The 11,031-nt window shown below is 39.1% G+C and overlaps 1 protein-coding gene across 1 annotated transcript; it reads left to right on the top strand.

Annotated features, from left to right (window-relative positions):
• Nucleotides 1-1,204: 1,204 nt before the first annotated feature.
• On the top strand, nt 1,205-10,470 carry LOC135597273 (nuclear matrix constituent protein 1-like). The gene is made up of 8 exons (XM_065089998.1): nt 1,205-2,006; nt 3,788-3,997; nt 5,561-5,814; nt 5,942-6,212; nt 6,283-6,366; nt 6,743-8,901; nt 9,185-9,425; nt 9,951-10,470. The coding sequence occupies exons 1-8, from the start codon at nt 1,680-1,682 to the stop codon at nt 10,149-10,151; spliced, it is 3,747 nt and encodes a 1,248-aa protein (XP_064946070.1). The 5' UTR covers nt 1,205-1,679; the 3' UTR covers nt 10,152-10,470.
• Nucleotides 10,471-11,031: the final 561 nt, after the last annotated feature.

Genomic DNA, 11,031 nt, shown 5'->3' with positions numbered 1-11,031 from the left:
TTCCCATAAATGATAAATAAATTGTTTATGGGAACTTTTTGAATTTACCTCAATACATTTTGGGTGATTTCAATTATATTTTAGACCCTCTAGATAAAAGAATACTTGCTAATTTCATGCCAATCTTTCTACTCATTATTTTAGATATATTTTTTTATTAAATATTATGATTTAATAAACTTGAGGTTTTTATATTTTAAATATATATGATGGTAACGATCATCATGATTCTGCTCGTATTTTGGTTTAATTTGATCATGTTTTTGGTAATGCTATTTAGACGCAAATCTTTTATTAGTTAGTCTTCAATTTTTCATTTACCTAAATAATTTTATGATCTCACTCCTTTAATAATTAAATTACTTACTTCGACAACACCCCTACCGAGAGAGCTCTTCCCATTGTCCCTAAACTTTTCTGGTCACCACAATTTGGAACTCTTCCTCTCCTCCTCACCGATTCCCTCCTCCCATATAAACTATGTAAAAACAAGACCCGTCTATATTTCTCCTTGGAACGAGCATATTCCCTCGGGAAAATTGGAAGACCGGCGGCGGCTTGATTCTGTCACCGAGTCCGTCCATCATAGCCTTAAAAACCATATTTCCAATTTACACTTTTTGAAATTAAGTGATGAAAAGTAATCTAAAGAAAAAATCGAACCATCCAAACGATGACCGCCTCATCAAACAAAACAAAACAAAAAAGACACAAATACGGGAAATATAATAAATACTATCACTAATAAATCCAAATCTTTACGAGAACGCAGGCCCCACCGACTTCGTTCCCCCCTCGATTCCCATAAATGTCCTTCGTTATTGGACCTTAGCGACTCGAACGTCCGAGTCGAGGCCACCGCATTGGGTGCGTCAACGGCGAATCTGGTCAACATTCCGTCAATCCCCACCATCCCCCCCCACCCCCCCAACGCACCTTATTTACTGGGTCACCGCGACTCAACCGGTTCGAGTCCAACAGCACAGCGCCGTCCGGATCGACGGAAGATTGCGCGCATCAAAGGGGATGGCGTTGATAAAAGGGTATTTTGGTCGACATGGTCACAAACTTCACCGTTCCACGTCGTCTCGTATAGTGGAATGACGAAACAACCGTTGCTGTAGTGAGCGCAGGGGCAGATTCGTCATGATAAAGCACCGACAACGGTGGTGCCGGTCCAGTTAAAAGCGGTAGCGGTAGCGATCGCGAGAAGAAACAGGGCAAAAGGGTGCGGTCGCGAGGCCCAGCGACGAAAAGTTACCCTCTCATCCTCCCGTTCTGCGTTCTCTGTTTCTCCTCCAATTCTAGGGTTTTTTTGCCCTCTCTCCCCCTCCCTCTGTTTCTTTCTTTTCGATCTCCTCCCTCCTCCCACTTTCCCCCGCGATTTCTGTTCCCCTAATATATCTGAGGTTTCTATTCGGACTAGGGTTCTAAAGCCCCCTTGATCCAAGTTCCCCTGTTGGCCAAATCCTTGAACAAATTCGCGGATTCTTGCTCGCCTTCTTTCTAGTCTTCCATCTTCTTTTCTTGATTTGGAGGTGCGGATATTAGCTTCTGTATTGTTAGTATTGGATTGTGGGTAATCGGGCCTTGTGGGGTCTCCAATTTGGGACCGGGAGGCCCTTCCGTTCGTGCTGGTCTTCGTCTTAAAGTTTCTTGATGAGGAGCTGGGGTTCTTGATGTTTACGCCGCAGAGAAAAGGGTGGTCGCCGTCGCCAAGGTATGGCGATGGGGTCGACAATAGGATGACGACCCCTGCGGTGAACACTAGGACTGGCAGTGGAGTAGCCTTCTTGAAGGGCAAGGGGAAGAGCGCGGTGGAGGCGCTGCCTCCGCCACCTCCACTGCAGGCTTTACTTGGAGAGAATGGCAGCATTGGGGTTGTGGATCAAGGCGATGCGGAGGTATGGCGGAGTTTCAGAGAGGCTGGACTGCTGGATGAGTCTAGCCTGCAGAGCAAGGACAGGGATGCTCTCGTTCAGAGGATTTCAGAACTGGAGAAGGAGGTAAGTGGTCACATCGTCGCTTTGTTTGCTTGCTGTCTTAATGTTTTGTTTATGCAGATATCCCGAACCATGCTAATTGAGAACGTTCAAATTCTTGTGTTAATTATGGATTGTATTATATAGTTGATGGCTTCTTACTGGAATTTTGTGTCAGAAGTCAACTTGCATGTTATTTGGGGGATGGACAACTTCTCGTTTACAAGGCAAGACTGAATTGTATCCTACAAGGAAAAGTTATTTGCATGTCTTGAATCTTGGACCTAAAAAGTCCTGGTTCTTATGACCTCTGTCAACCCATTGGATATTTTGACTTGTTTATATGCCATTTTCTTTGGTTCGGATATTTCTATGCCTTTTGATGTAGCACCCGGCCCATTTCTGTCCTTGGATACAATTGATCTATATTTCCAATTAGTGTTGTCTCATTTTTGGCAAAGGATGTGTAAGCTATCTAACATGACTTTGGTTGAAAGGGAAGTGTAATACAGGTAGCAAATTCCATAATCATTGAAAGAGAGACTGTGTATGTTGAGTCTGATATATCCGAAAAAAGTATGCTTTAATTATTGGTTGATTCTATTTATGTTTGAACTAGCTATCAACTCATGCCATGCATTGTTTGTTATTTCAGAAATTAATAAAATAAATATTGTATCTTTCAGAATTATCAAATATTTTTTAATTTTGGTATTCACATGGATTTCTTTATGCAATATATAGGGTGACAAGCGGCAACTTTGCAAACATTGTAGCATGGTTTAGAAAGTACTTGTGGCGAAGCCTTGTATAGTATAAATGCGTAGGTTGGAATTTTGAAAGAACTCTGTTTTGTTGACTTTTGTTATAGAATATATTAGCATGTATTGTCCCAAGTGCTAGACAATGTGCGTGACCTTAAGTTAATGGTGGGCACCTCTCTTCTTTCTTCTTTTCATCTAATCTTCATGTTCTTGTCTGCATCTCTTAGGGCCAAGCATCTGTCATAGGAAAGGGGAGTGGTGAGTATGAGGAGTTGATTGTGATGTCACTCTTTTTCCGTCTCCCTCTCTTTTTTGTAAACCGGAAAGAGATGGAGTGCATAGAAAAATGCACATACCATGGTTGAGAGTTGAAGTCTGATATCAAGTAATTAAAGTTAGAGGGTGAAAGGTTTCTGGCTTTGTCTCCTTGATTTCATGAGATAACATGGAGTGGCTGGATTTTTCTATGCTACATTTTTGCAAAGGGATAGTGCATCTTTTTTCTGTTCATTGCTTTTCTTATTTTGCATGCTTGTAGATTGAGAACATATAAGTAACACATGTATTTTTGGAGTTTAATTGGACTGAGTTGGTCTTTTTGTGGATTTCATGATAAGGTTATGCTTTGAAATAGTGATCTGATGATTGTTTACTTGGCTACATCAGTGTTTCTCTTTTCGAGTATGCTAGTGTAGTTCCGCATAAATATACCGGCATTACATTCGGTTCTACTTTCTGTTTTGCTATTTATCCTGTCAATAAGGAATGGATGCACTGGGGGAACTATAATATTTTATTTTTCTTTGTGGAGGGTGAATTCCATCGAGATCCAGATGGAGCGAAAACTTTGTTTATTTTGTTTAGCAATATTTCTGTGTTTATTTTATGCATCTGTGACATCCACAATGAAAGTATGAAAAGTTCTACTTCAATTTTGTTTATTGACAAGCATGTTTATTTTGGTTTCTTTATCGTTTTTGTCTAACAATTAAATCTGAACTGTGCTAAGTGAATTATATTCATCAAATGTTTTATATGTAGCTTCACGAATATCAATACAACATGGGTCTTCTTTTGATTGAGAAGAAGGACTGGGCTTCGAAGTATGAAGAAATTCGTCAAGCGCTTGCAGAAGTAGATGAAACTCTAAAAAAGGAAAAATCAGCATGCTTGGCTTCCATTTCTGAATTTGCAAAACGAGAAGAGAATTTGCAGAAGGCCTTGGGAGTTGAACAACAGTGTGTCTCAGATGTATGAGTTGAATTTAATTCTCACTCATCTTCAATTTTTTTGTTGAACAAAGTTGAACAAAAGCCTCTAGGGTCATGCTAAATCATGTTTCTTCTTTTAAGAATAAGCATTATAATTCTTGTTGAGCAAACTAGATTTCTAGGTATGTGCTATTGAATATCATCTTTCTGACTTAAATTTTCATTGAGTCAGTTCTTCTTTTTGTGCAGTAATTTTCGATGGATAAACATGAACATGTAATTAATATGGTTGTGGTTCTTAGCAAGGCTGTAAGTTCCAATGTCATTATTGGAATCACTAGTTTGTTTCATTGATATGTTATGCCTTTGTTCACAAAATAAAATACCAAAATGTAGGTGATATATAGGTACTATGCAATGATATGTTATGCCTTTGTTCATAAAATCAAATACCAAAAAATGTAGGTGATATATAGGTACTAGACGCTGACAAGTATAGCTGTGCATGTATGCCTTTGTGGTACCAGGTCTTTGTGATATGGTTGGTACCATCTGTACACAACAATGATATTTGAAAAAACCATGGTTCCTTGTATCATAAGTTAGGATCTCTTTCTGCATCAGGTTAAAGATTTTTTCTATTTTTATGCCTTTGGCATAATATGTTATTAAATATTTTGTTTTTGAAACATAATGGGAGCACTCAGTGATGTTTTAATGCTTATAATAACTTCACATGTGAAATCAATGTGGCAATCATACTTTTAATGCCACTTGCTCATTAACAAGCACAGTTTGTCTTTGTGTCTGGATTAAATCTTGTTATGAGACTAGTTTATAAGCTAGGTCATTTTAGGTGTTGACACTTTCTCAAGCGGTTTATTTTATTTTGCTTGTGAATAAGTGGAAGAGTTACTTTAGTATAAAATTGGATAGAAATGGTCTATGCTATGTCAAGAGATGTGAACTAATTAATTCATCATCTATTTTTTGTTTCTCCAGATTCTTTTGCTTCCCTGTCCCTCTCCCCTCATTTTTCAATGTTACTTCTTTGGGAACTTCCTTTTTTTAATTTGTTATAGAGCTTGAATAATGTTTGGCTTCTTAACTTAATCTGCATGACCCTAGAAGATGAGCAAGTGATATCTGTTACTTGTGGTATTGTTCTGTTAAGAACATTTTCTGATTCCTGGAGGTGATTTGGTAAGTTCCTTCTTTCAACATTATCAATCTATTGTTCCCCAAAAAAAAAAGGAGCTGTTGCTCCCAATTATTTGGAATCAACTGCACAAATCCTTTCCAGTTATTAAATAGAGGGTACTGTTATTATTTGAAATCAACTACGTGAATCCTTTCAGGTCACTAACTAGAGGGTCCATTACCAAATGGATCTTCTTTGATTATTTATGGTCTTTCCTAACATTCACCACCAACATTCTCTGCAAAGTTTGACTTTTTTACTCTATGAATGAAATAAGCTTATCATCACATAATCTTGTATGGTTCCTTTTAGTTTACTTTCCTATACCTCTTCTATGTGCGGTGATTATCCTTGTTACCTAAGTGTTTTCTTTCTTTTTTTATGGATTCACAACATTTGCAGCTCGAAAAGGCTTTGCGTGAGATGCGTTCTGAACTTGCAGAAGTCAAGTTTACATCTGATAAGAAGTTAGATGATGCCCATGCCCTAGAAATCGGATTAGAAGAAAAATATTTGGAAGTTGAACAAAAGTTGCATGCCGCAGATGCCAAGCTAGCAGAAGCAAGTCGTAAAAGTTCTGATGTTGACAGAAAATTGGAGGATGTGGAAGCTCGTGAACATAAACTTCAAAAAGAGTATCTCTTATTTGATTCTGGGTATGTCTTTTTACGTCATTTCTTGATTTGTCTGCCAATTTCACTCTGGATTTGGTTAAGTTCCGTTTGGGTGTAGTATATTCTTTCTTGTTGTATGTCATCCTTGTATGATACTCTTGGTGTCTAGACGGAAGTTACATGAAAAGGACATTACTGAACAAAGAGAACACCTGCGTGACTGGGAACAAAAGCTTCAAGATAGTCAGAAGAGGCTTGTTGAGACGCAGAGGTATCTTAACGAAAGAGAGGATCGAACTAATGAGGCAGATAGGGTTCTTAAGAAGAAAGAAGCAGATGCTGAAGAGGCTCGGAAGATGATTGAAGCCACCAAAAAGTCTTTGAAGACAAAAGAAGAAGAAATTACAAAAAGACTCGGTTCTTTAGCTGCCAAAGAAAAGGTGCAGACTCCTGTATTGTTTATACTGATATTAGTTGTCCTCTGTAACATGGTACTTGACTCAATTGCAGGAAGTAGATGTTAAGGTTGAAAGCCTGGAGAATAAGGAAAAAGACTTGATTTCAAGAGAAGAAAAACTTAATGCTAGAGAAAGAGTGAGTTTTGTTTGAAGTGTTTATATTTGCTAATAGAATGCTCCCTCAAGTCCTTGCCATCTCATTATAAATTATACTTGTCATAAATTTGATAAATAGCATTCTTTTTCTTTTCTGAAAAACATGGTACTATTCTTAATTTTAATAATTATGAAAGACATGGTACTATTTTTCACTTAGTCTGACATTGGACTCTTGTTGAATTTGTACTTTCATTTGTTTCTTAAATGTGCTCTTTAGTTTAAAGATCGAACTGGATTATCCTGAGTTCTCTGATACTTCTGTATCCAAGAGATGTCTCTTGCGATTTGATCTCTTATTTCTCTTTCATGTCATTGACACTGGCCTTTTATTTTATTTTATTTTTATTCTGTAGGTTGAGATTCAAAAGCTTCTTGATGATCACAATTTGTTAATAAGCTCGAAGAAAGAGGAGTTCGAGTTAGATTTAGAGAAAAGGAGAAAATCTTTGAGTAAGGAGATAGAATGTAAAATACGTGAAGTGGAGAAGAAGAGAAGGGAAATTGACAGTATGGAGGAGCAAATCACAAAAAGAGAACAGGCTTTACAAATGAACTTGCAAAAATTGATGGATAAGGAGAAAGACGTCGATTTAAAATCAAAAGATTTGAAGAAGTGGGAGGAATCTGTCCAAAATGATGAAAAGAAATTGGAGAAAGAAAGGCAACAACTGGCTAGTGATAGTGAGGAGTTTCTGAAGTCTAAATCTGATCTTGAGAGCTTAAAGGCTGCAATCGAATCAAGGAAAGAACGAATTATGAAGGAAGAAGAAAATCTTAGGCTGACCAAGGGAGAGAGGGAAGAACATCTACTGCTGCAGTCCAATTTGAAGCAAGAAAGTGAGGATTGCAGGATATTGAAGGAATCACTTCTTCGAGATACCGAGGATCTACAACAGCAAAGGGAGAAGTTTGAAGAAGAATGGGAAGTGCTAGATGAGAAAAGGTTAGCATTAGAAGCAGAGAGAAAGAAATTTAATGATGAAAGAGAGAAGTTTGAAAAATGGCGACATGATGAAGAAGAAAGGCTGAACAATGAGGCTCTGGTAGCAAGAGCTAATTTTGAGAGGGAATTGGAGGAACTAAATCAGAAGACAGAAGCCTTTGGGGAAATAATGGAGCATGAGAGGTTGGAGGCCCTTGAGGTGCTCAAGCGGGAACGAGCTGATATGGCTCGAGAACTCGAGCTTTGCAAGCATGAGCTTGAGATGGATATGCAGAAAAGACAGGAGGATATGGAGAAGAAATTGCTTGATAAAGAGAATGATTTTAGGAGAAAAAGGGATTTGGATCTTAACCAAATGAAATCTTTGAGCAGTTCAAATGATTTAAAGATTCAGAAGCTAAAAATGGAAGAAGATCGATTAGAAAGAGAAAAAGAAGATCTCTCTTCGTACAGAAAAAGGCTGGGAATTGACCGTCTTGAGATTCAGAAGGACATTGATGCTCTTCGGATGCTTAGCAGGAATCTTAAAGAACAAAGGGAAGAATTTATGAAGGAGAAAGAACGCTTTTTGGTTCAGGCTGAGCAGAAGACATGCAAAAACTGTGGGCTTTTAGTTGGTGATTTGGACACTTTCTACATCCAAGATGCAGGAGATGTTCAACTACCAAACCTGGGTTTTGAAGAGCATCTGAATGACACAAATGCTGAGACTACTAATGCTAAGGTTTCTCCTGCAGCTTCTGGTGGCCGCATGTCATGGCTGCAAAAATGTTCAAGACTTTTTAACCTTTCTCCTGGGAAAAAGGTTTTGGATTCTTCTCAGCATCCACTGGACAATTCTAATCTTTATTCAAGTCTCGACAGAGAAGCTTTTGATGGTGAAGCCAGCCATAAACCTGCAGCATCCTATGGTGTTGTTGATTCTTCTGACAGCCAGAGGGCCCAATCTGTTACTGGGATAGGAGACAATGTAGAATCTAAAAGGCTATGTGGAGTTGTAGAGGAGCCGGAACCTTCTTTTGAAGTAGCAAATAATTCTATTCATATTATGAGGACCCAGACCCAGATGGATAATAGTGTCAGGGATGTAGTAGACCAGCTGGCTATGCCCTCTGTTTCTCTAAATGATAGAGAAAAATATGCACCTGCCGGAAGTGACAACCTACGCGTGTCTTTAAAACAAAGACAATCTCAACCTGGCAGGAGAGGAAGGCCAAAAGCTGTAAAGAGAACACACACCATTAAGGCAGTTGTTAAAGATGCAAAAGCTATCCTTGAGCAGAGTTCTGATGAGAAGAATCATGGACCACATAATGGGGAAGCAAAAGATCCTGTAAATGCCCCAGAGAATATCCAAGGAGATTTAGTCCATTCTACTAGGCCGGTGAGAAGTGCAGGGCGGAAGCGGCATGTTGCTCAGACATCTGGAGTGACAAATAGTGATCCGGATGCTGAGGATAGTGAGGCACACTCTGAGAGCATTTCACTTGGAGGACACCGCAAAAGGAGGCAGATATTGGCTTCTGCAGTTCCTGTAGAGAAGCGCTACAATTTCAGACGGTCAACAATGTAAGTTGGCTCCCATCAAAGCTACTTAAGTATGATTTTCATAATCATGTGGTATAGTAAAAAATTGGAACTATTCAGTCTCCTTTCTAATGAGAAATTGGGTTATTTCTTATGATAACGGGTATGAATGGAATATATCGAGGAGATGCTTGCCTTGCCACTGTTCATGCTTCTCGCTTTCATTTTTTAACTAGTTCCCTAGCATTATAACCTTGTTTTTGGCATTGGAACCATAGCAATGAAAACAAGTAGCTCACTTTTCAAGTTTGTTTCTGTCTTTCAGTGCAGCTACCACTACTGCAGCTCAAACAATGTCTGATCAGACTAAAGGATTTAAGGCTGGCTATGATCGACAATTAACTGGAAATGAGATACTGAAGGAAATTGGTGGTGAAGGATCCTCTAGACCTGCGGTTGAACCTGTGTCAGATGTTAATAGCATAATAGCATCAAATATGCTGCAAAAGACAGCTGCGGTAGGTATCGCAGAAGTACGTGAGATATCCTCCCAGAAGATTGTTCAAGTAAGTTGAAGTCTTTAGATTGCATCGGGAATTGAATGACTTGGGATGTGAATTTTCTGCAGCTTCTTGGTTTTATAGATGTCGTTCGGTTTTTGGAATTGGGTTCATTATACGACAGACTTCATTAGACTAGGTCAGGATATACGAAATATTTTTGTTTATTATTGTAGATAGATGCATAACACTTGGAATGTATTTCACAAAATCAGCAATGTGATCATGCTATTCAGATACATTGCTGTTGATTGGAACTTTTACTAATTGTTAGAGAAACTATTTGTTGAAAGAAGACTTTTTTTTTTTTTTAAAAGTTGCACTAGGAGTAGCTCACATGGCTCATTACCTATTGGGAGCTTGTATGGAATATCGCTAAATTAGTTGGCCTACTTTGGTCGACTAGGATATGCTCGGGACATTAGAGTTTAGTTTGTGAGTCTGAGATGCATAAACATTCATTGCCTTTCTTTTTTCGAGTACTTGGTATGGATCGGGTCGGGCCTAATGTGCTGTATCTCATGTGCTTAGGCAGAGAGTAATGATGATGCTGTGAAATCAGTTGAAGTCAGCTATCAGAGTGGAGAAGATGGGCATATTCTGGATGATGCAGCCACTGGAAGCAGACCAGCAACTCCTTCAGATGATGAGGATGAGGATGAGGATGAGGAGGAATGCGAGCAACAGAATGCTTCAGTGGGGAGGAAGCTCTGGACATTCTTCACAACGTGATGGTTCCATTTTGCACAGGCTATCATGTGTTGGAATCTAAATGTCCAGGTTCAGTGTAGATTTGTCTAACACGTCTAATCTGTATTCTATCATCGGAACTCGTTTTTTGCTTTGTTTGGAATGGGTGTTTGATTGACCTACTCTTTTGAATTTAATTGGTTTTCAAGTCCGACCGACCAATAGGGGGCGATGATTAGAAGCAACCTACACTTTGGTAGTGATGAGAAGCGTGGATGCTTTTTGGGACATGGTTATCTATTCCGGTCGGGGTCTGCTATGGATTCTTGAACTGAAGAATTATTATGTTTGCTTTTGCGTAGTTGTATTCTTCGATACAGCGTGTTGTCTTCTTTGCATATGTTGGTTTTGCTTTGCCCCTCCGTGCATCCATGGTTGTATTTGAATTTGGTCTGCGTTCTTTAAGCCCTTTTCCAGCTTTTATCAAAGCATGCACGCAGGTGAGCCATCAATAAAAATAGGGCACGTATCACACTCCGACAACAGGCTTTTGTTGAATCTCGGATTTTGATGATATAATCAATTGGTGGGTTAATTGATCTAATCCATATTATTGAGTTAAGTGTATAGGATTAATTACGATAATCAGAAAACATAAAGCAAGGATACCGGAGTCGAGCTCGATGGACATTTAAGAGATCGAAGAATCACTGGAGATGTTGCCGGAACCAACCGAGAAGAAATCGGGAACGTGTCGGAAGTTCGCCGAAGAAATCGTTAGAGGCTCGCGGAGATCACTGAGAAGGCTCGGCTACTCGTTAAAGTCATCACAAAGATTGGGAGCTTGCAGGGAGTCCGTCGGAAGAAGTTCGTCGGAAAGCTCGTCGGAACAAGACTCGACGTTCGCGGTTAAAAAACTTGC

The sequence above is a fragment of the Musa acuminata genome, chromosome BXJ1-11, assembly GCF_036884655.1.
Source record: "Musa acuminata AAA Group cultivar baxijiao chromosome BXJ1-11, Cavendish_Baxijiao_AAA, whole genome shotgun sequence".
Taxonomy (NCBI): domain Eukaryota; kingdom Viridiplantae; phylum Streptophyta; class Magnoliopsida; order Zingiberales; family Musaceae; genus Musa; species Musa acuminata.
Note: the sequence above shows the minus strand (reverse complement) of the source record. Positions and strands in the feature narration are given on the sequence as shown.

Bases quoted from the DNA above. Each gene is read 5' to 3' on its own strand.
- LOC135597273 (XM_065089998.1), top strand. From the start codon at position 1,680: ATGTTTACGCCGCAGAGAAAAGGGTGGTCGCCGTCGCCAAGGTATGGC. The intron at 6,213-6,282 runs GTGCAGACTCCT...ACTCAATTGCAG, and splicing joins CTTTAGCTGCCAAAGAAAAG to GAAGTAGATGTTAAGGTTGA. The intron at 8,902-9,184 runs GTAAGTTGGCTC...TCTGTCTTTCAG, and splicing joins AATTTCAGACGGTCAACAAT to TGCAGCTACCACTACTGCAG.